The sequence below is a fragment of the Pollicipes pollicipes genome, unplaced genomic scaffold (genome assembly GCF_011947565.3).
Source record: "Pollicipes pollicipes isolate AB1234 unplaced genomic scaffold, Ppol_2.1 Scaffold_7231;HRSCAF=8579_pilon_pilon_pilon, whole genome shotgun sequence".
NCBI lineage: Eukaryota > Metazoa > Arthropoda > Thecostraca > Pollicipedomorpha > Pollicipedidae > Pollicipes > Pollicipes pollicipes.
The window spans coordinates 29,741,696-29,769,232 of record NW_023597034.1 but is presented as its reverse complement, the minus strand read 5'-3'; the positions used below and the strand labels follow the sequence as shown (position 1 = coordinate 29,769,232).

Below are 27,537 nucleotides of genomic sequence, written 5' to 3'. Positions count from 1 at the left end.
GCGCTACCGGTGGTGTCTGACCAACATATAAGCCCTTGTCAACTCAGGAGACCCCTGATCAGCGCGCAGGACCTTCTGGTAAGCGTTGGAGTGCCCGGCCGAATGCGACTTCCGGCCGGCCTGTCGGGCCCTTCAGGTCCTCAAAGCGGGCCCTCTCGGGCCCGTCAGTGACTGTAGACTTCGGTCTTTAAATTGGCTGTGACGCGTAACATGGCGCATATGCAACAATTGTAAAGTTTTCTGTGTAAGCCGAGGCCGTGGGCATGGAGCGCTTGGAGTGAGTCCATTACGCTATGAATGAATTTTTACCATCCCGACGAGTCTTAATGTCTTGGTAATGTGGAGCTTAATATAAGTGTTCTTACGGCTCCTTATGTTATTGTAATGTATCCGGACATGCAATCCGACGTGCTTTGCGATTTCCTATCGCGGGGATAGCGCTTTGGCTGCACAAGTAAAAAGCGTAAGGTAGTAAGAATTGGCAGGTGTGGGCTTCTGCTGGCATGAAGTAATACATGATTACACCAGTTTTCAGTAGCATTAGGAACATTACAATTTCCTGTGTGACTGTTAACTTTTACTGAGTTTGTGGATATTAATGCAAGGTTTTTTGTCATGAGTGCTTTTTTATCAAACATTTCTACTGCTTAAGTCTTTCTCTTTCTCATATGTCAGGAACACCCAAAGCTCCACAAGACCTGGGCAATAAGAATTTAGGTCTTATGAAAAGTTATGATTGCAGTGCCCAAATTCCTGATAGGAACAAGCAAACTTTGAAGTATAAGGCAGCTTTGGAGCCAGCAGAATCCCAAACAACAGGCATCTTGGGACTTTTTTGCTTTTTAATTTCAACCATGATGTCCAGCAAAATTCCATCACTGTGAAAAGGTCACTGGCAAATCAGTATCTTCTATTACACCTGTACCAAGACTAAACTTCACACAACTGGCATCAGATGAAATAATGTTTTATAATGCTAGCTGGCATTCAAAGGCATGCCTTTTCTGGCTGGTGGTATGTTTTTTCATGTCAAATATGATTACCTTAGATATATCTATTACCAAGAAATATCCTCTCACAGTGGATGTGAGTAAGATATGAATTTAAGGATCAATTTTATGCACAATATTATGGTATTTACTATATTCCTTATGATAAAAGATGAGACAGTTATGTGATCTGTATTGAAAGCTGGCATTTGATCTTTCATGGGGATATATTTTAATGTTATTGACTTGATATGACATATTTATTGGTGCTAATCATGTATTTTGATAGGATGAATAGTACCTGACATTTCATGGAAAATAAGGGCAAGGAGAAAATGTCCTAAAAAGTAGTGTTTAAGTTATATTAATCAGCATTTTTAGATTATTTGCACAAGAGTTATGTTAAAACAATAGAAAGTGTTCCAGAGCATGACACAGCTTGTCATCTGTATGTAGCAAATGAACATTTCATAACAATAGTTGTGTGTAGGTGAGTGAAATTAGGCCAGGATGCCAACACTTAACACTAGTGGTCCGTGGAATGCAAAAGACATCACAAAGAAGACCACGTGGAAGCCATGAACTATAATCAGCAATGCCTGTGAATGCCATGAGCTGGATCTCGACCATGTGCCATAAGCTGCGTTACTGCTCTCAGTTGTTTTTTTGCATTATGATGTGCATGAAGATTACAGATCAGCTCAAACCTCTTCCTTGTCAAAATGGGTTGTGCCAGGCACTCCACCCCAGTTAACAGCCTCTCCCTCTCTGATCACCAGGTAGGTGGACAGCCGGTTGAGGCCTCTCCAGGCGCCGCCATGCGGTTGGCCGTGTTTGTCTGTCTGTTCATGAACATCCTGTTCGCCACCATCATCTTCTACACGTACATGGTGTGGTCGCGCTACTGGCACGCCGTGGTGCTGGCGCGGCCGCCCAACTACCTCTCAGCGGCCTACATGCAAGAGCTGCGGCGGCGGCGCGCCCACCCGGTCGCCGCGCGCGGGCCGCCCAAGACGCGCGCGCCGTACGTGTTCCACCCGGATGAGCGGATCGCGCACCACCGCGCCCTGACGCTGGCGCAGCTGCGCCGCGTCCAGCTCGACTGGAAGATGCAGCGGCCGGCCAACAAGTACGGCGTGCGCTTCACCGGCCGGCGCGACCAGGCGGCCAGCACGCGCACGCCGGCCGAGCTGCTGTGTGCTCTGCGCCGCGCCACCGTACGCCCGCTGACGGCCGCCGACCAGCCGTTCGCCGGCGTCGGGCTGGGCAAGTACTTCCCGACGGTGGCGCCGCTTGGCGGCCGCTCCTTCAACGCGTGCGCCGTGGTGGCCAGCTCCGGATCGCTGCTCAACTCTGGGCTCGGCGAGGAGATTGGTGAGTGCTGGGTGTACTGGTGAGTGGTGGGTACGGAGATTGGTGGGTGGTGGGTGCGGAGACTGGTGAGTGGTGGACGCGGGGATTGGTGCGTGGTGCGCGCGGAGATTGGTGAGTGGTGGGTGTGAAAATTGGTGAGTGGTGGGCGCGCTGCGGTCCGCGTGCGTTCGCCTTGGCGGGCCGGCCCTGGCCGCAAAACAGTTTGGCCCAAGGCCAATGACAAGGCGAGGGAGGGAGCGACGGAAGGAGGTCCGAAGCATGGTCCGACGTTGCACAATCCTGGCGAACAGACGTTTATTCACAAAACACGTATCGCGTCTAGACGTTGGCTTCATTGTGTCCAAACCTGGTCATGCGCCCTGGACTCGGGACCTCCCGCTGTCACTGCCCTAAGCTGGCTGGCCACCTGTGTGGGACGTCCATGTCATTAATCGGTACCGGCCGGCCCACGCCCTGACCTGGCTCCCGCCCGGCCACCCCCAGACCAGCACGACGTGGTGGTGCGCTTCAACAACGCTCCGACGATCAACTACGAGCTGGACGTGGGCACGAAGACCACGCTGCGGCTGCTCAACTCGCGCGTCATCAGCGAGCCGCAGTTCGACTTCCTCGGCAGCTCGCTCTACAAGGACGTCTCGCTCATGGCCTGGGATCCGAGCCGGTACAGCGGTGACCTGCAACAGGTGCGCGCGCGGCGCGGAGGCGGTGCTGCCGTCGGTGGGGTCTGGACCCCGGCAACGGACCGACGGATTGAGCCACCTTTGGGGTGTTTGTATGCATGGGGGGAGGGAGCTCCTCAATGTGGATTGGGCCCACCCAGCAACCCAACTCTTGTTGCGACACGCCTTTGCGTGTGAACTGAGAAACGTGACCTTCGCAGCCTCTGTCGCTTCTCTCTGCACTGTAGCTGCCATCGCTAGGTATCCGGCCATCGCTCAGACAACGGTTTATACAGACGGCGTCCACAATATTGTCGACGCGTCATGTGTCTAGGCGGCCTCGTCGCACAAATCCAGCGATGATTGGAATAAGTCATAGAGGGTTGAAGGGTACTGGACCATGAGTGGCATCTTGTATGCATGTGCGCATCAGTTTATATGCTGCACCACGATCAAGTGCAATGGTACACTGCACTGAGGGGCGGTACTTCCCGGCATCGAGCAATGTCAGACGACCATCACGGGATGACTCGCCGCTCACGTGTTGTAAGCGAGGGCGCTGGTGGATCAGGACCATTTTTCATCGAAAGCTGTTATTTCCACGTTGACTGAGGCAGTCGCCAGTGTGCTGTTGAAAGACGATCTTCGCTCTAGTCACTACACCTCACTGCCACTGGCTATCGCTCGCGGCTACATGTACCCCACGGTTATGACGCCGAATCGCCGCTGCACGTGCTGTGCCGTCTTGTTTGGGAGCAAATTTTTCTACTTCTAGAGCGAATACTGCATGTTGGACAGCATGTGATAAGAGACTGCACCCCGTATCTGTACGGGCTGGACTATGGACATGTGAACTTAGTGCTGGCGCTTGGTAGTCAATACGGTCAACGTATTTGTTTGCTAGCGATCTTTCAGGCTGTGTCCGACGAACTCAAACATGTTGGCAAACTTTGCCTGCTTGCTGGCCGTGCATGCCAGGAGTTTTAGGCTAAGTGCATTTTGGACAGTGCTTCAAGATTATCACGAAGTTTCTGATGAAACGCCGATCTTGCCGCATCGCTTAATAAGATGAGTGACTCGCTTTGACATAAGTGGCTCTCTTTGGCGTGAGTGACTTGATTCGGCGAGGGCTGTCCTGCGGCAACAGCCCCCTTGGCGCCAGCTGGGTAGGCGCTGTCCGAACGCTGGGTGCCGTCCAGCAGTCTGACGCCGGACCACCGGCCGGCAGTGGTACCGCAGCCCGGACTTCCCCGTGTTCGCGGCCTACTTCCAGCGAAGGCTGATGCTGCCGGACGAGGACTTCCACCTGCTGGAGCCGGGCTCGCTGTGGCGCGTGTGGGACTTCCTGCAGACGCACACGCACACCAGCGTGCTGCCCAACCCGCCCTCCTCCGGCTTCATGGGTGAGTAGCGGCCGGCGAGCGGCGGGCCGGCGGCGCGACGGGCACGTGGTTCGATCCCCTCGGTGCTGCCTACGTGGAATGGCGTACTCACGGGCTTGCAGCACGTCGCAGCGGCTGCGGGACGCTTTTGGCTGGTTTTATGTGTTTTCGTGGATCGTGAGTTCTGGAAGGACCCGGGTAATTTTGATTTGCTGATCCTGCATCTGTGGAAATTCTTCGTTGTCATTTCATTTCAAATCCCCGGCAATTTCCGATCTAAGATCCAGGACTCGTATCTGCGTACTGGCGGAACCCATTAACGCGGCCCGAACGCACATCCACCCGCCTCTGCAGTCACCACCTGCGTCACGTTCGGCCGCGCCGCCCCGTCACCCCCGGCCGCCCCACCGGCAGGCATCGCGCTCATGCTGGACCGCTGCCAGCACGTGGACGTGTACGAGTTTGTGCCGTCGCTGCGTATGACCAAGCGCTGTCACTACTACGACGTGGAGGAGAACGAGTTCTGCACGCTGGGCGCCTGGCACCCGCTGGCCACGGAGAAGCTGCTGGCTCTGCGGATGAGCACCGCCTCCGACCGAGACGTGTTCGAGCGCGGCGTGCTGCGCCTGCGCGGCTGGGGCGGGCTCAGCTGCAGCTGATGACGCGCGCCGGCGAGCGCCAGGTGCCGGGGGGCAGGGGGTGCCGTGCCGTGGTGTGCTGTGCTGTGCTGCGCTGTGTGCTGCGTGGAAAGAGGAAGGGAGGTGGTGGGGTGGTGGCTCGGGTGGGGAGTGCGGGCTACTGCACGGGGTGGCGGTGGGCCGGCCGGAGGCGGTGTTTTACGTTTGAGGCCCGACACGTTGGCCAGCAGCCTTGTGTGAGCGGCTCAGCGTCGTGCCGAGACGATACTGGATGCTGATGATTGCTGATGCGGCGTCCGATCAGGGGACTGCGTGTGACGTTTGCGTGAGCATTTCTTCATATCTAGTCATCAGAGGCAGTGCGCGATACTAGTCATCGGACGAATTTGACCGATTTGTTTTCGTTGTCAGGGTTAGTGCTTCTACGGCCTCTATGTTGTGAACGATTGGAAAACCGTGATTCCCTCCGTGATTTCGGTTGATTTTTGGAGCCAGTAGTTTCCATATGACACCAATACTTTGCATTGTGGTCTCGGAGTCGAACGTGGTTGAAGCTGAGATTATTTCGGTTTATCTAGATTGCCAATGGTTAGATACGTGTCTTCCAGTGCAGGGATTTTCGGTTTGTGCGTCCTTTACCAGATCTAGTCATGCAAGCTAGGCTGCAATGCTAGTCGCGGCAACGGTTGGTGTGGTTAGTCATATGCGGATGACCTAAGGCATTTTAAGGATGTCGAAAACGCTGGGAGGATCAGTGGGGATATTTCGAGATTGTCGGACCTCCGGTAATGTCGGAGGGCTTTGCCAACCTCATAGCCCCGTGGCATGCTTTGTCATGTCGTAGGACGGCGGAGGGTGGTGACGGCTATTGGCGTTCGTTGCTGCCAGCGGTCCAGCCTGAACCGCCGCTCATATCTTAAGTGTGTGTGGCCGTGCGTGGGACTGACCACCTCAGCCCTGAGGTGTCATAGAGGGCTCTGCGATCATCCGGGAGCCCCGTGGACCCTGGTGCTACTTGTTTTGGTGTTAGCGAGGTTTTTGGTGGTTACCGTGTACATGGTTGTCGGCCCCCGGGTTATCGAGAGCGCTTTGATTGCGTTAAGAGGATTTCTGACCAATCGGCGGTCACATGTCGTTTTGTGTCCCTGTAAGCGTCCGGGGAATATGACCTTTTGGCCTGATAGCGACCTCATCATTCTGGCCCAAGTGTCCTGAACCCTACAGCGGCACGTGGTCCGCTTCATGATCTCTGGACTGTCTCGAATGATCCTGGCCACTTCTGGGCCCATTTTGAGATCCGGTTTACATTGCCGACACACGACAAGTGCGGAGAAAGCAAAGACATCGCTTTTCGTAGCGTGTGTTGAAAGCGGTACGAAGCACGCGTTGATTAAAACATTCAATCATGTGTTATTCAGCTGTGAGATTAAGGCCATGCGACAGTTGCCTGGTGCCATGACCAATGAGGTTCTCACCCAGCTAAGCTTGTCTGACGCTGTGTCCCGCCAATGCTATTGCTTTAATAATTTTGCTAGTGTTTTGAACGGCTGACATGATGCTACTTGCACCAAATACACCATGTACGTGAAGCCCTGGTTGCGCAGCAGGCCGTTCATCAGGGTTTTTGTTGTCTTGATGGATGCGGAGCCTGAGCGGGACATGACCGGGAGCTGGTGTTTTCGAGTGGTGCTGTGAGCGCGAGACCGTGCAGTGACGGCGTGACCGACCGGGTGCGCCGTGGACGTGGGCCTGCCACGCTCTAGCCGACGAGTTAGCGCATTTCTTCCACCGTGCGGCAGTGAGATCGAGGCCGACTGGCTCATCGGAGGTGGAGTTTATTCCGACGCGCTTCGGTCTGCGCCTCGCAGTCCTGCGTTGACGCTATCGACCAATTGTGGAGATAGGAGCACTTTGAAATCGATGGTCGTCAGGGTAACGCATGGCATGAGTCGTCGGCGATCGCATGAGTCGGTGACACATGGCATGAGTCGTCGGCGATCGCACGAGTCGGTGACGCATGGCATGAGTCGTCGGCGATCGCATGAGTCGGTGACACATGACATGAGTCGTCGGCGATCGCACGGGTCGGTGACACATGGCATGAGTCGTCGGCGATCGCATGAGCCGGTGACGCATGACATAAGTCGTCGGCGATCGCATGAGTCGGTGACGCATGGCATGAGTCGTCGACGACGCATAGGAGCGTACCTTTTTGTATTGTCCTTCAAGCCGACTTCGCTCCCTTCGCCCTCCCCCAGGCGGCGTTCTCGACCCCCTGCCAATATACGCGCTCGGGTCCACGATTGGACGTCAGGGCGTTGGTGGAACGCTGCGGCAAGTGGCCCGTATGCGCTTGAATTTTCACGGGAAAACCTGCAACGAACCTTCCCTGCTGCATGCTTTACGAGAACGCCATTGGAATTCGATTGCATTCTAAACAGGGGTGTTCCTTGTATTAAGCCCCCTCCCTCTTCCCGCCGTGCCAGTGCAGTTGGGAGGATTATTTAACCCCCAGTCTTTTGTTGAGGATCAGTGAAAACGTTTTGCGTGCCGCACATCGTTCTGCTGTGCACATTGACCTATCCAAGTATTTTATAGGTCAATGACTGTGCTACATAATCGCCCTGCGCCGGTACGACCGTATCAGATCTACCAACCTACATACCAGCCCCTACGGCATACCATAGCCGCGCTTCCCGTCGTTGCGTCCCTAATAGGAAGATAGGTTTATTATCTTGCTAATGAGCCGCTCCGTATTGTCAGCATGACGATATCGGTTGTGCGTTTATTTACCGCAAGCAATTCCAGCAGAGGCCAACACCAGAGCTGCCCACATGATGCACAGGTTTTAAGTGCCAATGGTATGAGCAATAAAGAGGCTTTGTCGTCTAGACATGTTTATATTTTGGTGTCTCTGGCTGGTTCTGTGGTTGAATGTGGTTTTTGTTTTTTTGTGGTATGTCGGGTCATGTTAGTGTTTTTTGGTGTTTACTGAACCCTTGGGTGTTTACCGGACACTGGTGGTGCCACATGTGCCGGATGGGCTGTGGTGGTGTAATCATATTCAACATCATTGCGAATGAACCGTCGTAATATGTGTGTCTGAATGACATTGAGCATTTTGTTGGCATTGTGAAGAGCTCCTCGTGCAAGGAATCGACTGATATACCATCAGGCTGCCAGGGCTCTGGCAATCCTGGAACCTGGCTGTGGCCCGTGAAAAGATTCACGCTCGTGTGCTTTGGTACCTTCCTGCATTTTAGTCATTATACATTAAGAAGTTTGCGTTGTGTTTGAGGGATGTATTTGAACAATCCATCTGCAAGGTGAGCATTCTTTAGTCCACTTTTAAAGCGATATTCAAATTGCTCCAATCTTGACTTATCAGCAGACAGGATGGGTGTACAGGTATAATAGTTGTTATGATCTGGCATGCAAATTCTGTGGATCTTTCAGATGTGGAAATGAAGAACTCATGTGGATAAATGTGGATAGCCCTTTTCTTTTTGCTCCTGTGTGTGTGGGTCACAAGTTTTTGAACTTTGAACTCTCAACTTTATGCTGCTGCACACATTTGTTTGCTGACAATCTGTGTGTCAAGTGTTGGTTTTGGCTTGTCTTGTTGTGTGGACTTGAATAATTTTTTTGTAATGATGCCAGACTGCAAAAATACATGTCCAGTGTAGCAGCAATGTGGCTGCAATGAGTTTAAGGCACATATGCTGTCAGCACAGGCTTTCAGAGTTTGGTGCAAGGTTACCATCAACTTAAGCACAAAGAAAACTAATTTTTCAAGGCATTATTTTGTTGCTTAGATAATTTCTGGCTAAAATGCTTGATAAACATTTTTCTCACAAAAATAGTTCAAAATCAATGTCATTCAGCCTGGCCTGAGTATGGCATGCAAGAGAGAGGTTCAGTGTTCCAATACCAGACACAGATGCCATAATGTGTCACCTGGGCAGCAGTGAGTAGTTTTTTCAGACTGGCATCTGATTAGCTGTTTGACAATAATTTGGCTACTGAAATGTGACACCTGATTAGCTATTAATTAGATTACTGATGATTCAAGTGGTAACATATTCATATTTCATACTTCGCACATCTTACAAATGCCCAGATTGGTTTCATATGGGTATGGAAGCAGACTTGCCAAACAGCTTGCTTGTGGATGAACTTGGGAGTGGCCTGGTCAAGTGTAGAAACAAGTGAAGTCTTGTTTAGCCAGGGCAGACTTGATTTCTACAAAATGTGACATGATACTAGTTGAGAATCAAGTCACTGCTATCATTTGCTTCAAGTCATATTTTCAATTCTGGGCTTTTGTGCTGGTAAAAGTGCACATTCACATTGTAAACCATCATGACTGTAATGAAGTCATTTGGATTAGATGTAAGTCTGAATCCATGCCTTTTAAGCAGTTGAAATTTAATGAAGAGGATATCATGTTGTAAATCAAGAGTTGAATGCACCTCCTGCTCTGTATGGTATGTTAGGGCAGAATTAAACAAAAGTCTGCCAAACAAGGTTGTGCTTGACTTAAGTAAAATCCTATTATGCCTTATCAAAATTATTTTTAATGGAGATTTGTGGATACCGGCTGGCTGCGATAGCATTCATGCCCCTAAATTAATGATTTTAGCCAGCATTTGACATGACCTGAAATATTAGAAGCCAAGTAAATCAAGGTCCTACCAAACCCCATAAGCATTAATATTAAAGCAAGAAAGATCTGATACAACCTTAGTGACATTGGTTTTATTGATTTGTAGGCTTGTAAGATTGTTCATTAAGGTTGCTCAACTATGATGTCTGAATGTGCTGATTTCACCTTTCAGTGATGAGGCTTTGAGCGAGTTGGCCCGCTTCCTGAAGGTTGAGGCCAGACAAGATGTGAAGGCTGCTGCTCTGCAGCATGTTCTTGGTATGTGATGATCATGATGTACCATTAACAGTGCTATTATCTGGGATGAGATCTTTACCACATTGAACAGTACAACTTGGCTTCAAATGGTGATGCGGTTTAATGTGTTTATTTCCTATGTGACAACAGTTTTATAGGGGATGGTTTGCTGTTGTGCTAAGCACATCACAAATAATGGTAGTCTTAAATCTAGAATCCATGTTTCTTGCATGAGCTCCACAGGATTATGGCGAGTTTGGATTTGTTATGACCTTCAGCTCTTACTGAAGGCCGACTCCAGATGTATCAGCGGCAAGACATATCCATGTGTATCAGTGACCAGGCATATCTCGACCCACCTGTCCATACAGACTGGTCCTGTGTCACATCTGAGGCCCGCCGTGTCTGGCGTCCTCCCTCCGCCACGGACCGCGCCTGTAGCGTTGGTCGCTGCTCGCTCGCCTGGGCGGTGGCGCCCCGCGTGACCCCCGCCCCCCCCCCCCCACCACAGACACCTCCTGTACCGTCGGTTCCGCTTGCTCGCTCCGCCGGCGGCGCTCCACGTGACCCCTCCCCCCCCCTCCACCACAGACCCCTCGTGTACCGTCGATGGCCGCTCGCTCGGCTCGGCGGCGGCGCCCCGTGTAACCCCACCCCCTTCCACCACAGACCCCTCCTGTACCGTCGATGGCCGCTCGCTCGGCTCGGCGGCGGCGCCCCATGTAACCCCACCCCCTTCCACCACAGACCCCTCCTGTACCGTCGATGGCCGCTCGCTCGGCTCGGCGGCGGCGCCCCATGTAACCCCACCCCCTTCCACCACAGACCCCTCCTGTACCGTCGATGGCCGCCCGCTCGCCTCGGCTGCGGCGCTCCACGTGACCCGCCCCTCCCCGGCAGGTCTGACCGGCTCGGACGCCGGCTGCCGGCAGCTGATGGCCGCGCCCGAACTGCTGTCGCGCCTGAAGCAGCTGATGGCCGACGAGGCGTCGGCGGCGGCCGGCCGGGACGCGAGTCTGGCGCTGCTCAGCCTGTCGGGCCGGGCGGCGGCCGCGCAGCCTCTGCTGGCGGCGCCCGGGCCCGACACGGCCGCGCTGCTGCTGCGGCTGGCGGCGCGGCCCGACAGCGCACTGGCCGACCCCTGCTGCATGACGCTGTCGAACCTTAGCCGCGCGCCGGCGCCGTGCCGCGAGCTGTGGCGCCGCCTGGAGGAGGGCCCTGTCACCGTGGACGACCTGGTGACGGCCCTCTGCCAGCGCGACTACAACACGGCCGGGTGTCACCTGAACTACCTGGGGCCGCTGCTGTCCAACCTCACCCAGCTGCCCGAGGCCCGCCGGTACGGCCGCCGCCGAGCCTCGGGCGCCGACGGCACGGCGCTCGTAGCGGCGTGTGTGCTCATGTCCGGTCACGCTGACGCGCGGGTGCTGGAGTGCCCAAGGGTGCTGGGGCTTGTGCTCATGGTCCTACTTCCGCGTGTTGTCACTGCTGTTTGTTATGAACCGCCCGGTGCGCACCGAGCATGAGAAGCCATTGTCGGTCATTCAGCCCCTGTCAGCCATTCAGCCACTGTCAGTCATTCAGCCACTGTCAGCCATTGTCTGTCATTCTGTCAGCGGGTTACCTACGAACTACGATCGCGTATTATGCCAGCGCCCGACGTCGGCGCGCCCTAAAACTTCAGCCGTCATAAATGTGTCAGTGTCGCCATGCTGCCTCGCAAAGTACAGAGCTCTCCATTTGGTTGTTTCGGCGTCTGACCTTACCCGTGGAGTACAGCTTTTGGCACCATTCTGTTGACAGGTACATGCTGAGCAGGGATCGAGTGCTGTTTCAGCGCCTGTTGCCCTTCACAGAGTACAAGGAGTCACTGGTACGGCGAGGAGGCGTCGTCGGCGCCATCAAGAACTGCTGCTTCGAAACAGGCATGTATCGTGCGGATAGAACGCGAGCCAGGCACGGCTCTGCCGCGCGGAATGATGAACGGTCCGGCCAGGCGACGTTGACTGGCGTCGCCGTGCCGTTACCGTGCTTGCCGCGTCGGAGGTGAAGGCTAACATCCACGTGTTATGATGCGGATGATGTATGCTGCATGTGATGTCTCGGTGGCGTTGTGCCATGCTCAATTATTTTTGTATGATTGTACGCTGCCCCTATCTCGGAGTTCGCCGCTTAACCACATCAGCAGATATATGGCTGTGTTTGGTCCGTGCCATCTGTCGGCCCGACGTCAGCGGCGACTCTGCCGCCGCAGAGAGCCACCTGTGGCTGCTGGGTGACGAGGTGGACCTGCTGCCGCGGCTGCTGCTGCCGCTGACCGGCCCGGAGCCGTACGACGACGAGGACATGGAACAGCTGCCCGTCGACTTGCAGTACATGGACGAGAGCAAGACGCGGGAGCCCGACGTCGACATACGCCGCATCCTCCTCGAGGCCATGACACAGGTGCGCGTTGATGTGAAGCCACCTGACCTGACCTGACCTCACTTCACTTAATGTCACCTCACCTCACCCCACCTCACCTCATCTCATCTCATCTCATCTCATCTCATCTCATCTCATCTCATCTCATCTCATCTCACCTCATATCACCTCACCTCACCTCACCTCACCTCACCTCACCTCACCTCACCTCATCTCATCTCATCTCACCTCACCTCACCTCACCTCACCTCACCTCACCCGAGCCGGTGCTCCGATGGCCGCCTGCCCCGGCTAGAGCTCTCCCGACGCCGGCTCTCTGGCGCCTCGGTGCACACACCGAGCGGAGGTCTCGCAGCACCCCCCCCCCCCCCCCCCCTAAGAACCGTGCGGTATCGCGACGTGCGAGGCCGTGCTGGCTGGCACTGTTCCCAGAGAAACGCCCGCTGGGCGGGTGTTCGTGACGTCGATGTTGGTGAGCGCCAGTGTGCATACATGTCTTGGACACCCCTGAGACCCAAGCTGAATAATTCGGGGTGAGGGACAGAAAAGCCCGGTGGGATCTCTGCTAATAGGGGAAGCATGGGAACAAGGCCGCTGAGCCGGAAAGATGGGACAGAAGTGAAACGAATAAACTGTATTCGTTTCACTTCTTCGTATAAGGAAGGTAGCAGCTCACGCTGCTCGGACGCGGACGGTGTCATGCCATCTACAATGGCCGTATCGGGCGATGAGGGAAGACTAAGGAAATACATACAGAATGACAGTGGGGCAAATGGTGGGAGAATGTTACATGTGCTCTGCAGGCGTCGCTGCTTCCTGTGCGTCGTCTCGTCCCCCTTTGTCCCGTCACGTGACGCGTTTGTTAGTTCATCGCTCTATCGCCGGGTGTGGCGTGCCGTTCACATCTGATGCATGCCGCCGGCCAGTAGCCTTATTATTCACGGATTGTTGCTATGATTTTTTATTCTGACATTCTTTGCTGGCCTGTTTTCACGTTTTATTTTTGTTTAGAATTCTGCCAATATCTATCTGCTCTCCATATATGTCTGCTGTCCTTGTATCGGTGGGTTCTGTTTCCCTCCATGTTCCTTCACATACCATGCACATTTATACCCACACATTTCTCACGACTTTGCGCTGGGAAGTATGACGCCATTGAAAGCTTCCCGATGTGAACTCTTGCGCCTACAAGTGTCCAACACCGACACTTGTTTACACGCGTCATCCGCCCGGCTTGGACAGCTGCGCACGGCTGGGTACCGTCTGAACACTTGCATCCACGGTAGCACCGATCAGCCGCGCGAGCCAGTCGGAGGCCCAAGCTGCACACATCGGCTCTCGGGCGCGTCCGACAACGGTGTCCTCAAAGTGTCGCGACCGAACGTGTTTTAACCGGGATTCGAACCCTGGCGCCCACGTGGGAGTCCAAGGCGCCAACCACTCGGCGACCGCGCCCCCGAGCGGTGCTGGGTGACGCGTCGCACTCACCGACGGCCTCGCTGGCAGCTGTGCGCGACGACAGACTCGCGCGAGCTGGTCAGGGGCAAGGGTGCCTACCTGATCCTGCGCGAGTACCACAAGTGGGAGACAGACGAGGAGGCGTTGCGGCTCTGTGAGGAGTTGGTCAACATCCTCATCAAGTAAGGGACGCGGCAGACCACGTGGGCGCTAGTGCCAGCTCGCCAGGCGTGTGGTGATCCTGGTTTGATAGTGAACGCGTCTGGATAGTACAGGGAATGTGAGCGAGTGATCGCCGCTTGGACATGCCTGGCCGTGGTGAGCGGGGTGTTTTGCGCAGTGGGCTTCAAGCTGGCGTCGGCGGAGCTGCGCCGCGCCGCTTCTGATTCGCTGTCTCTGACGGGTGTTCTGGTGGGCCCCGTGGTGCTGCGTCTGCTTGGCTGTCTCTGACGGGTGTTCCGGTGGGCCCCGCGGTGCCGCTTTTGCTTCGCTGTCTCTGACTAGTGTTCCGGTGGGCCCCGTGTTGCCCCGTCTGCTTCGCTGTCTCTGACTGGTGTTCCGGTGGACCCCGTGTTGCCCCGTCTGCTTCGCTGTCTGACGGGTGTTGCGGTGGGGCCCGTGGCGCCGGTTCTGTTTCACTGTCTCTGACGGGTGTTCCGGTGGGCCCCGTGGCGCCGCGTCTGCTTCGCTGTCTCTGACGGGTGTTCCGATGGACCCCGTGGCTCCGCGTCTGTTTCACTGTCCCTGACGGGTGTTCCGTTGGACCCCGTGTTGCCCCGTCTGCTTTGCTGTCTGACGGGTGTTCCGGTGGACCCCGTGTTTCCGCGTCTGCTTCACTGTCTGACGGGTGTTCCGTTGGACCCCGTGTTGCCTCGTATGCTTTGCTGTCTCCGACGGGTGTTCCGGTGGACCCCGTATTTCCGCGTCTGCTTCGCTGTTTCTGACAAGTGTTCCGTTGGACCCCGTGTTGCCCCGTCTGCTTTGATGTCTCTGACGGGTGTTCCGGTGGACCCCGTGTTTCCGCGTCTGCTTCGCTGTCTCTGACTGGTGTTCCGTTGGACCCCGTGTTGCCCCGTCTGCTTTGATGTCTGACGGGTGTTCCGGTGGACCCCGTGTTTCCGCGTCTGTTTCGCTGTCTCTAACGGGTGTCCCGGTGGACCCCGTGGCGCCGCGTCTGCTTCGCTGTCTCTGACGGGTGTTCCGGTGGACCCGGTGGCACGGATCACAAGACGCGATGCCGCGCCGCGTCGGACCGTGCCGGTCGGTCTGCGCTGGTTAAGGCAATGGCCAGCCGTAGTACTAAATCTATTTGGCCCGACATCCGAGGCCCCGTCGCGATTGGGATAACGGCCCAAGGATTTGCCGCCCAATGTGACGACCTGATCACGTCGGCGTCACGGAAGGCTACTCGTCGCTTCGTCAGGGTGGCGGCAGGTTGAGAAATCGGTGTCACGTCTGCAACGGGACGCAATTGTAACGTGTTCGTCCTTGTTAAAGTGAGTCTCGTATCTGAGTGCTATCAGCAGAGGACAAAGCATGCTTGGGCAGCATACCCCGGGCGTTTTTACAGCATCTATTATTGTTGTAAAGAGGTCGGGGTATTATGATTTGGTCAAGACAGGATCCGTTGCATCATGTCTTGTGTAATGTCACACCAAACTGTTAACCGGGTAGCAGCGGCGGCTGGCGGCCATACCGGTGTCCGTTGGCGTTGTTATTCCTGATCACGTGGCACATGTCTTTCTGCACAGTCCGGCATGCAAGAGGCTGGCTGGCAAATCGCATTCAAGGCCATTTTCTCGTGATGCATAGCAATCTGGCTTTCTCAGTTTAAACTGCGTTTTTCATGCAAAGGCGAAAGATTTCCCGTAATCCCGTACTTCTTGATGATAAAAGTGGGCTGATGCTCCAGATTCGCCACTGACAAGGCGAGAATGACTGCAATATGATTTTCTGTGGCTGTGAAGACATGGCCTGCCGGGATTTGAGCGTACACAGTCGTCCTAGTTTAGTGAAGGTGCAGTCAAGTGATAACGGTACATGGGACGACCAGGACCCGTCATGGTCTGGTATGCGAACGTCACTGGTTCGGCCGCCGGGCCTGCTGGTACCGCTTCAGCGCAGTCTATTGGCTGACGGTCGACGTCCTGTGGTGTTTGTGTTGCTCCGCAGCCCGTGACTGGATTGCTCTTGTGATTTGCTCGACTGATCGGCGGTCCGTGGCCGGTGTTGTCCCGTGTTCTGCTGTCATTGTCAGTGCGGCTGCCGACAGGACGGAGCCCGAGATCGGCGTGGACAACCTCAAGGCGGTGGACATCCCCAGCGACGTGGCCGCCCGGCTGGACCAGGTCACGTGACCACACAGGCCGCACGGACGCCTTCTTTTCAATATATTTACAACAACTTGGACTTGTGCTGTACATGAAAATGAAAGGCTCGGACAAACCATGAATGAAACGATTTTGATTCGTTTTCACGTGCGCCGCCGGCTGGACGCCTGCGGCGTACAGAGCCGCACCGCGGCAGACAGCAGGCGGCGGCGCGCCGCCGGCCGCTGGCGCCTCCCCCTATGTACACGGCGCGCCGGCGGCCAGGCGGACGCCACACAACTCAGGGACGCGCGCGCGCGAACCGACGGTGCTTTTGGCACGGCGGGACCACAACAAACAAGAACGCGACGTCGAAAGAAGCTCTCAGATCCGGCGGCCGGGCGACGCGCTCGCGGGAGCGCGAGCGGACGCCGCGGCCCGGGCGGCGCACCAGACAGGTCGGACCGCGCGCAGAACAAATGCAGCCGCGCAAAGCCGGTGCGGAGAACAATTGCGGTCGCGGGATGCCGGCGAGCGGACGCGATGAGAATGTTATGAACACAAAACGACACAAAATGGCTCATGAGATGCAAAAGGCATTGTCCTCAGAATAGAAGCATGCATTGTTCGCGAGCGGCATCCGAAATGTACAGCAGTCAACACTGACCTATCAACATCTCTTTATATCAAATAAATCAAATATTGTACTCTCCGTAAGGTAGTCAACAAAAGAAGGAAAATATCCGATCCAATTAATTTAAATAAAACAAACACATTACGCTTACTTATAAATATTTGGACCAAATGGATCCACAACACTGATAGGTTTCTCTCTCTCTCTCCCACCCTTTCACTCACGTATTCTTCGCACTCGCGACGACATCCGCGCATACGCTCGCTCGCACTGTCACGCTCTCTCCTATCTCTCCGTCTGCCGCGCGCGCGCACAAGTCTCAAACACTTGTATGGACACGTTTGTTTTCACTGCCGGCGGCGGCGGCGGCAGCGGCCGGCGGGCGGACTGGCAATACTGCAGTCTGGGGCCTGCCGCGGGCCGGCTATTGCATGAAGCCGCCGTAGTCGGGTTGGTCGCCCTCTTTCTCGAACCGCTTGGCCTCCTCTTGCATGCTCTCCTTGATTTTGAGTATCGCCGCCGACTCGTTCGAGTCCTGCCGACACAGGGGGAGTTGTGAGCGGCGGACGTGCGGGCTACGAGGGTCGGCCGCACCGGCGGCGACAGGGCCCCGCGCCGCTCGCAGCGCAGCGCGCACGCCGTGACGACCAGGCAGCCAGGCCGCATCAGAGGCGCTGCAAGAGGAGTGCTGGTGAGTGTCCAGACACGTGGAGGCGGTCCGTCACCTAACCCGGGTGTGTCATGTTTGTTGGGGCGCGGCAGATCATGACGCGTGGCCGGCTCCCGGGGCAGCTGGCATCCACGCTGACGGAGGGGCCGGCGGGTCGGCTCTCGTGCTGCCGCCCTAGCCCTGCGGGCATCCGCGGCGACGGCAGGACCCCGCCCAGTCTAGGCCACGTCCTCGGCAGCGTTGTGAGGCTCCGCCAACGGCAGGAAGGTACGGGCGGCTCCCGGGTAAGAATGTGAGAAGCACTTCAACAAGGCATCAACCCCGAAACTTGATCGCGAGCTATTTTAAATCAGGGGTATGCTTTTATGCCAACCAACTTTCGATTTTGTGTATTTTGTAGGCCTTGTCCGGCTTTGCTACAGCCGTTGTGCCAACTTGATGGTCAAGCACCGCGCCAGTAGAAGCTGAGATAGCATGCAACGACATTCACTGCGCTCTCATACTCGGACGCTATGAAGTGCCGCCGCCGGCACGCTTCCGAAAAGTCAAACTAGTGCTCGATATTTTTACCCTCTAAACCGCGCATCCGACTGAGACCAGAACGTTCACGGCCGGGTGCGACGACACTACTGGCTTGTCGTGCCCCTTGAAGAATGCAGCTCCGTGGCCACACATCGCCGGCATTTTAAACGGCATCCTCTGCCGGCCGTTCGCGTAACTCATGTCCTCGATCGTTTGCATACGATGTCGCTCGTTGCCTCGTCGGATAATGTATTCTAAGTCCTCTCACATTCATCGGGAATGAATCGGTCGCTTCACTCCCTGGATCATACCAGCGACTGAACAGCAGACGGGATCGCTTAGCGTGTCCCAGACGCATAGTTAACAGGACACGGGCAGCGGTCAAACAGGCCCCGAGTATCGGCAGGCAGGCCGGAGATAGCACTGCGCAAATGTGACCTGCGTTAACTGATAACGAGTCCACTGCAGATTCAAGGTGGTGTATCTTGAACATCAGTATACACCTCAGCGGGCTTTAAGTCTTTGTCTGGTCGTCACATGATAGCAGCGGGAAATAATTACGCCAGCAATCGATCAGGCTGAGACGATGACAAAACGTACCATTTGGCAATGCGCCCGAGGCAAATCTTGTCACTGGTTGCATGTCTGCGACCATCCCTCAGCTCTCCGATACAATGCGTGCTCTTTCTGTTGCGCTACCAGCAAGTTCCACGGGGCTTCGAGGTAGGGGCGATGCCGACGCTCGGCGCCACACGGCGGCCGCCCCCAGCGCCATCTACCGCGGAGCCTGCCCCGTCTACCGAGTCGCGCGCTCACCCGCTCCACTCTCCGGCCCCGATAAAGGCAACAACAACGCCCGTGTTGTGTATTTGATGGAAACCATTCTCGGTCAGTGAGTACCACAGTCAAAACAGCAGAGCGCAGCCGAGCACTGGAGTGGCGGGCGGCTCCCTCGTCGCGCCCGGGGCGGGCGGGGAGTTCAGGTCGTGCCCGCGGGCAGGGTGGTCGGAGGTGCCTCTCTCTCGGCGCGCTCGGGGCCCGGTAAAGCGTCCGCTCGCCGCGCCAGCCGCAGCCGGCACGAACACCGCGCGGTCCTCACCGGCCCGGCGCCACGCTGGCCGGCCGTCCGACACGTGCCCTCTCTCTCTCTCCCTCTGTCTGCGGCCGCGCGCCGGCCGACATGCAGCGTCGCGTCCGTGCGTCCCTCTCTCTCCCGGTCTCGGCATGCAGTGTCTCCGGCCGGCGCCGCTCGCCGCGTCACTCCCAGGAGCCGTGCCGCGCCGGCGACCACTGCCAGGGCCGGAGTCGCGCCGGCCGGCCGGCCGGCGAGTCCGGCTCACTCACATTGCTCTCGGGCGGTCCGGCGTAGTTGGCGATGCTGTACTCCTGCAGGGCGCCGTTGTTGCCGTCGTCGCGTGGCGTGCCCGGCCCGTTGGCCGGCGAGCTCTTCATGCCGTCCATCTCGCCGTTCATCACGGGCGGGTGCGGACCGTCCGGCATTACTCGTCATCGGGTACTCCTGCCGGCCGGCACGCACACGCCGCTCACGGGCTTGTCGGGGCGCGCGCGAGCGCAACGCAGGCCACGGGTGCAGCGGCCCCGTCACCATCCGATCCCCGTAACATCAGTGTCAAGCACTGGTGGCAGCTATGGTTATGGTCATGTGTTTTGTGTCAGGCATATTCACCGCACCATTGACGTCAGGAACAAAACCGTGCGCTTGCGTTGTCGCCCAATGGGATGTACCGAGTTTTCGCCCCGTGAAAACGCGAACCAAGCCAAATCAGACATGGCAGAGCCCAACTGAGCAAGCCTCTCCTGGCACCACCTAGCTGCTGCCAGAATTTTGCAGCAATCTACAATTGCAATTTGCAGCAATCGGTCCCTTACAATTTTAAAGCAATCTAATGACAAAGCCGTGCCGATGTTTGGTTTCTCTGTCACCTAACTCAAATCACGTTAGTTCCTTCGACATGAGAAAATGCAACGGACGATCCACATGAGCACAAACCACCCCGACGTTCGGTTCCTTCGTAACCCGGGCCGAATCGTATCATACCCTCCACAAGGATTGACGAGGATAAATGAAAAGCTTAAAGGGAATTTTTCACATAGATATTGAAGCAAGCATTATATATGATGAAATAAGCTCACTGCTAACTCTTGGTATAGTTTATAGTAGAAACTCTGCTTTAGGCAATGCAAGTTCTGTTTAGTCGATATGCTCTCAACACGCCACTGTTTAATTGCGGCATCGCACCTTGCAAAACATCGCTTGCGAACCAATTGACGGCCGTTATATCTGGCAACCATGCTCCCGAACGCCGAACTGAACGACTCGACTATCATATTTTTATAAGCCTTGATCGCCGCATGGATAACGGAATGGCATGATTTTAAAGACCTTATTATGACACATTGAATGCCAGAATGACCTTGACATGGTCCTCCCGAAATAGTCTGCACAGCTCGGCGGGCGTGTAGCCCAGAAACTCGAGGGCTTTATGTCTTAATAAGGGCAGGGCTGTACGCTGCACCGAATGATCTTCAAGATGGCTATTACAGTGCAAATCCCTATACAAATGTAGAACACTCCCTTTAACTGGGGCGATGCTCGCCGGAGCCAGGCCGGATGTGGCGACGCTGACAGCCGCTGCCGGCGGGTAAGACTGATGACTGAACAGTCAGCAGGTCCATCCCGGCATATCCCACCTCCCGCTCCCCGCCAGGATGAGAGACAGGCGCCGCCGTACAGCCTCAGCAGCCCAGTGCGTCGTAAAGCCCCAGTGGCGACGACAACGCTTCTCAAAGAATTGACGCCTGCCATTAACTGCATTGAAAGGACAGGTCTTACAGGAATTACGATAAACCGCCGAACTTCATTCACCCTGGTTTGCGCAGCTGCACAGATGTTTAACCAACGTGACGCGCGCGCCTTCCTTTACACTATCGCGTGAAAATACATCAAATGGTGCATTCGACCAAGTCAGAATAGCGGGGAGAGGTCGGCATACACAGAAGCCATGCCTGGTAATGCAGACAGGAGCAATTCAGGGCAATGGATGGCTCGTGAGAAGCTGATAACAATCTCCATATAGCGGAATGGAATCAAGAAGGCGCTGGCAGCGCAGAGTTAGATCCCGCAACACCGACACTAAATAGCACCGGGTGGGTTGGAGCCAAGTCGGCAGTGTAAAGATCTTCGCCGCACAATGACGGGGTGTCAGTCGCCCACGTCGCTTACGCCCATGCAAACGACGAAATGATATGTTCATGCGATATGTAGGCGAAGCAATGATGTGGGCAACGTTCTTTAAACCCGCTTCTGCCCTGTTTTGCGAGACAAGCTATAGCAATGGTAACACGCGTGAGATATGTGGGTGCATGCATTATGGCCAGAGAACGAGCGGTTGTGCTGAATCATGGCAAAATGGCAAGGAATCCACTCTGCAATTGTGCAAGCAGCAAATAATTACAATATCCGAACCAATTTCGCGTTCATAGTTCAGTGATTTTCAAAAAGCATCAGTATGAGCGCTCTCGATTTTCAGTAATTCTATCTGAAGGACATGAAACATTTTGCCAGGGATGCCGTCCATGATTTTGGATCGCCACATTTATATCTCGTTCAAAGGAACGAAAATAAATCAATTAGATGACTCAGCTGGAGTTTGTAACAGTACTTCGATCCTTCAGATATTACTGTCAGCATGAAACGCTATCTGCAGAAGAAAAACTGGCATGTTTCGACTTCCATCGTTGCACATCTCCCCTGACAATACTCAGTTTTCATGGGAAAACCTGACCATCATTCCCTTAACTATGCGCGCTGCAATCAGAAACCAGCACTAAACTGGGACCCCAACATTGCCCACCAAATTTCCCGGACAGAACGGGTGTTATCTTGTCGCTTTGATCGGCGTACATCCAGTGTCCACAGATTTACCACGCCATTTTGGCATTAAGGTTGGGGATCACAATGACGTCTGCGCAGTCAACCCCTCCACAGACCGATGGCCCTGCCGCACATATCATCCGCTCATCTATCACGGGGCCCGATCACCAATCCGGAGGCACGTTATTCCGCGCGCACGTGCACGGCCCGTTTCTGCTCCAGCCTCCTGACCATACTCCGGGCCCCACACCATTACAAAGATCCAACCACAGAAGATATGTAAGAGACGGAGCTTTGGCTTACACAGTGACAAAACATCTTGCCACGCGTGATGTTTCCCGTCATTCGGCGTTTGGCTCAATAGTTTCTCAAGCTCTTACGGCGGTATCCCATAATCAAAGTGGGATAGGTATTCCTCATCCGTCTGAAATGGTACGCTGGTGCGTATATCATTTAATAAATGCTTCACTCATTAACGGATGCTCGTAGAACAGCGCAACAAAAACTTATAACCCCCAAATCTGCACCTTTTTATGCTGCACACTACGGCTGAAGGCAGGGGCAGGATTTCAGTAAAGGGAACGACATGCAAATCGTGACCAGAACCATTCTTGGAGATACATTTTTGCGCGCGCGTTTTTACACAAAATCGGGTAACTTCTGATGCTTTCGGAATACGTTCTATGCCACGTCACTTCGATGCGTTATTTCTCATTTTTCCCTAGATATCTGAGCTAAACAGCTTTCCACACCAAAGCCGAATTGGAGGCCAGTTTTAAGTACTCAATCACAAGGCAGATCTCATTCCATAAAAATTATCACGTAAGCTACATGTTATCGGTTGCCGAACGTTAACCGTGAAATCTGAATAAATCAAACCGTTTGGTCTGGAACGCGTTTCTTAATTCACCACACAAACCGATGCAAACCACAGCGGGGTTGAACAGTGTCTCTCAGCCGGACGAGATGAACGAGGAAGCATTTATCCTCTGTTGAACACCGTGGCCCAGTCGTAAAAATGGCATCATCGTGCCGTTTGCGGTGTCCAGCACTTCGATCGCGTGACGGTTCTGGACAGTTGCATACCGTAAGTGGGAGAGATATCAATTACCCAACCGTCAGCGTCTTTGCACCCGGTGATGCTTCGCGTCGGCATCGTCGCCGGTGACAGCGACAGTCTGAGGACGTGGCGTGAGCCGGGGGTAGGCCGGAAACCGTTCGCAAGAGCCCGGCACGGACGACGGCAGCGGTCCGCGCCGTCCGTACCTCGGCACACCCACACCGGCGCGCGCCGGCCGCGTACTCACGCCGTGCATGGAGGGCGCGCCGCCGGGCACGGGCTTCATCATGCCGTACATGGGGTCGCCGGCCGGGCCGTGGGTCTTGTGGGCTGGGCATGATGGGGCGTGCCGGGCCCGGGCGGTAACCCCCGGCGGCAACCTGCGCAGCGGGGGCGGGGGGGAGCCGTCAGCCAGCGCACCACCACCACAGCGGCGGCCACGCAGCCGACCAACACACATCGGCCGGCTCATGCCACGCAAACCACGCGTAACCGCACGCGCTGCACACGTGGTAACGGCATCGTACGCGGGACTGTGGCGCGAACAACGCCGCGGAGGCTGCAACGGACCTTCGTTCAAGCATGACTGACATGACATATGATATGATGACACATGACATGACATGATATGACATGACATATCAGGGAAACATGTACCCTAGAAGGCTACGCTCATTGTGTGCCTCCCCGCCTCCCTTTTTCATGCCGCGTTTTGCTCGGCTGCAGTACCGCGTCTTTACACAAGCGCACACCGCCCATATAACCGGCACCGATACCGCCCTCCGCACGCGCCACGCATCGGCACACCTGGCGGCGGACGGCCGGGCGGGCGGCACTGGACACCGCCGCCGGCCGAAGCGGCGCGGCGAGCGGCCGGTACTCACCGACGAGCCGTGCGGCCAGTGGGGTCTGTGGGGCGCGCCGGGACCAGCCATCGACATCGGCACCTGGCCGGGGCCCGGCCCCCAGCGCGTTCGGTGGCGGGCCCCGCATGCCCGGCGGACCGTACGCCTGCATGCCCGGACCCATCGGACCCATGCCCGGGCCCATCGGGCCCCGCGGGCCCACCATGCGAGGTCCCATACCCGGTGGACCTCCTGAAACAGAGGCGGTGTCAGCGCGCTGGCGATGGTAGCGACGAGCTCGCGCCGAAAGGCGCATGGTTTTTCAGCCAGTGTTACAGCAACGTTCGACGAAGTTTGAGTCTGGATGTACCCGCAGCTGGTCGTAACACCGGCAGCACCGGCGGAGAATACGGAGACGGGCCCAGATAAGTGGGAGACGGACACAGATATGTGGGACTTATCGAGGTGCAGGCTGCCATTCAGTGCCACAAATGGGTGCCACAATACCACTACGTGCATGGTACAAAAAGACCAAATCTCGAAAAGACAGGGTGTGCAAATACAAGGACACAACGGCAAAAAAGCTATTGGGAAAAGGCCGGCCAAATGGAGCAAAGAGGGAACAAATTGCGCAAAGAAAATGCTCAGCAAAGCTATTTAAGCAGCACAACACTGCAAGTCACGCCAAAAATGTGAAAGGCGAACTTGTTAATCGGAGCCAAATAACCAGCGTCAAAACATGGCGCGGACCAAACGGTCCCACCGGATGCGTGGGACCGACCCGAACCACCCGCTCGAAGCCGTCTCAAACGCCCCGCACGTCTACGCCCAGACATCGCTGGTGTCCAAACCACGCTAGCTCGTGAAGCGGGCGGGAGGGGGATGTGGGAGCGTCCCACAGTGTACGCAAGCTAAGCCGGAAGCGTGCTCTGCGTGAATAGCTGCCGCGGAGCCGGTCAGGACGGTAGTGCCAGCGCCCGTGCCCTGTTCGGTACCGGTGGGCGGGCCACGCGACACCCCCGCCCGTGGTGGCGACGACTCGGGGCTTTTTGGCGGTGTAACTGTCCGGCTGGATGTTGCCAGCATCTAGCGCGTTACGTGGAGAAGCCGGGCCGGCCCCGCGTACCGAACAGGACCCGGGTCAGCCGGACAGGGGCGGCTGGCGGACGCCCGGCTCGCCACACGGCGTTACGAGGCACACGACGGACAAACGCACACACACCCACACACAGGCAGGCGCGGGGCAGGGGGACGGCGGCGAGCCAGCGCCAACTCCAGCCTACCTTGCCAACCTAAATACTCGCCGTCTCCGCCTACGGACAGAGGGGAAGCACGCATTAAAGTCAGCCGGGCACGGGCGTCCACAGGCGCGGCGGGCGACCGTCTGACCGGCCGGCACACAGTCCCGCCCGCTCCCTCCCGGCCCCGGCCCCGCGCGCCCCGGCCGCCCACGCTCACCTGGCCGCGTCGGGTCCATACTGGAGGGCATCATCGGCTGGCCCGGCGGCTGAAAGGAGAGCGGCGGCGTCAGTCTTACGGTGTCACACTACGGCGACACACGCTGGCGGAGCGGGGCGGCGGCGATGCGTGGCGCACATGTGGCGAGTACGGCGCCGGGACCATCGGCACCGCTGACTGACACACCGCCACAGAAACCGCTGGGCACCGTTGGTCGGCAAGGCCCACGTGAAGCCTGCACCGGGCCGGATGGCGACACTGAGCCGTCGGCTAAACAACCAAGACGAGGCGCGACGCATCGGCGGGCAAACGGAAATGCTACGGCGGTCGTGCGGCCCAGTCCGGCCGAGCCCCGGAGCACGAGGCCTCGCCTACGAGCGCGCGCCGTCGCACCACTCACCCCGTTAAACTCCGCCATGTTGCCGGGCATTCTCACACCCGGCCGGGGCCCGCCCAGAAACCGAGGAGACATGTACTGCAAGCACACGGAAACGGCCGTCATCGATACGGTTCACCCTGCCGGCCGCAGCAACACACAGGACACACACATACACACAAACACACAAGGCGGTGCCTCGCTTTCCGCCAGCGGAACTGTCAAGAGTCTGACCAGTCGCTTGGCGAGTCCTTCCCAGATTGGGACAACGTGGCTGGCGACGGCAGGCCGTAGCAGATCCCGACTAACCCAGCTGACGCAACGGCGAGACCGGCAACTGTGGCCGAACCGCGACAGCTGCCGTGGCGGCTGCTGCAACGATCTCTTATCCTGATGCAACACTGCCGTCCATAGGCAAAAAGGCGAAGTGCAATTTACCCTGATGTGTGCAAGCCTTCTGCCTTTAGACGCGTACAAGTTGGCAGCCATGTACCAGGAGCCCCACAAAATATCCCAGGACTCCATTTACAGGGAACCCTGTGACATTCTACATATACCGTAGGTATCCTAGCACATTTCTATTAGTTGAAACTTAGTTGGTAGGCATGGATCAATATGAGTACTTGCGTCTCCGAACTTTTCCAGTAAATTCGAAGCATCGCAATGCACAACTGCATCACTTATCTAGCCAACCCACCGCTCTCTTCTCTTTCAGTACACCCCCTACCGACTCACGTCCCCCCCCCCCCCCATAACCTCTGCGATGCCCAGCGATGACCCGGCACCGCCGTCGTGCCATCCGCGTCCGACCGGCGTCGGCGGCGTCGGGCGGCCGCCACCGGCCGGCCGGCCGGCCCGCCACGCCGCTGGCGCCGGAGCCGGAGCCGTACCTGTGACGCGATCATGGTGCCGTGCGGCACCGGCTGGCCGGGCGGCGCGTGCGGTGACGACTGTGACGACGGGTGAGACTGCGGCGACGGCCGCATGTTGGAGTTCTGCAACAGCGACGCACAAGTACGGCGCGTCAGGAGACGCACGAGGCGGCCGGCACAGAGCTCGTCGCCAGCGTCGCCGGAGCGGGGTGTGTGCGGTAACAAACGCCGCTTCACAGGGCGCCCCGCTGTCTGCCGCTCGCAGCGGTCATCAGCTGGCTGATTAGGCTGGTGCATGGCTGCCCCTCCCCAGGCGGAACCGCTGTGGTGTTAATTGTTACAGCCCCAGCCCCGTGCAACGATGATGCGCGTGGTGGTTCCTACAACACGCAAGCACCTGCGCCATCTATGCACCGACAGCCCAACTAACAACACCGAGAGCGCCGTGGCGCACCTCTGCCGCCTACCGGCCGGGCGGAGAAGCAAATTACCTATCGACGACGGCGCGGCCGGCCGTTCCGCGGCATCAGTGAACGCCTACTACGATTGACGACCTCGCGAGTACGCGCGGTCAGCGGGCCGGCCGGCCGGCGCGCCCCGGCCGGCGCCGCGGCGGGCCCCGCCGGGCACCGGCCGCACTCACCGGGAAGAAACCGGGAGGCATGGCACCCTGCAGCTCGCCGGGCGGCATCTGACCCAGTGGCGACGGCGCCGCGCCCGCGCTCTGCAACACACGCACACGCGCCTGTCACAGACGGCAGGCTGGCCACGCTGCAGCTGAGCCTGTCCGGAATACGGGGACAGACGTGCAACGATCATCCAAACAGTCAAATGCAAGCACACAAACCGACTGCCCCAGGGATGATCGGACCTCCACCGTCGTGCAGCACCGCCATACACGCCGTCATCTCTCGGCAACTTGAACACGCAGGCCGACGCCATGCTGCATCACCGATGTACGACACACCGTCCACAAGCCGCAAAACCAAACATCAAACAACCACCCTCAACACGCCGCAACATATATTCACTGGCTCTGGCGCCATGCAGAGCACTGTTGCATGGTGCT

At 56.7% G+C, this 27,537-nt stretch overlaps 3 protein-coding genes across 3 annotated transcripts; 2 read left to right on the top strand and 1 right to left on the bottom strand.

The window, feature by feature from the left end:
• The first annotated feature begins 307 nt into the window (after positions 1–307).
• On the top strand, positions 308–5,086 carry LOC119109972 (beta-galactoside alpha-2,6-sialyltransferase 2). Its single transcript, XM_037233718.1, has 6 exons — positions 308–468; positions 1,769–2,152; positions 2,210–2,363; positions 2,847–3,046; positions 4,251–4,425; positions 4,819–5,086. The coding sequence occupies exons 2-6, from the start codon at positions 1,808–1,810 to the stop codon at positions 5,061–5,063; spliced, it is 1,119 nt and encodes a 372-aa protein (XP_037089613.1). The 5' UTR covers positions 308–468; positions 1,769–1,807; the 3' UTR covers positions 5,064–5,086.
• Positions 5,087–7,511: 2,425 nt separating this feature from the next.
• LOC119109696 (protein HGH1 homolog) lies at positions 7,512–16,236 on the top strand. The gene is made up of 7 exons (XM_037233425.1): positions 7,512–8,368; positions 9,881–9,966; positions 10,846–11,284; positions 11,749–11,870; positions 12,200–12,390; positions 13,876–14,009; positions 16,100–16,236. The coding sequence occupies exons 1-7, from the start codon at positions 8,343–8,345 to the stop codon at positions 16,182–16,184; spliced, it is 1,083 nt and encodes a 360-aa protein (XP_037089320.1). The 5' UTR covers positions 7,512–8,342; the 3' UTR covers positions 16,185–16,236.
• Positions 16,237–22,975: 6,739 nt separating this feature from the next.
• On the bottom strand, positions 22,976–27,464 carry LOC119109971 (single-stranded DNA-binding protein 3-like). Its single transcript, XM_037233716.1, has 8 exons — positions 27,112–27,464; positions 26,487–26,591; positions 25,621–25,695; positions 25,221–25,269; positions 25,046–25,075; positions 23,865–24,014; positions 23,165–23,247; positions 22,976–23,035 (listed from the first exon to the last, which is right to left on the bottom strand). The coding sequence occupies exons 1-8, from the start codon at positions 27,157–27,159 to the stop codon at positions 22,976–22,978; spliced, it is 600 nt and encodes a 199-aa protein (XP_037089611.1). The 5' UTR covers positions 27,160–27,464.
• Between the last annotated feature and the right edge of the window lie 73 nt (positions 27,465–27,537).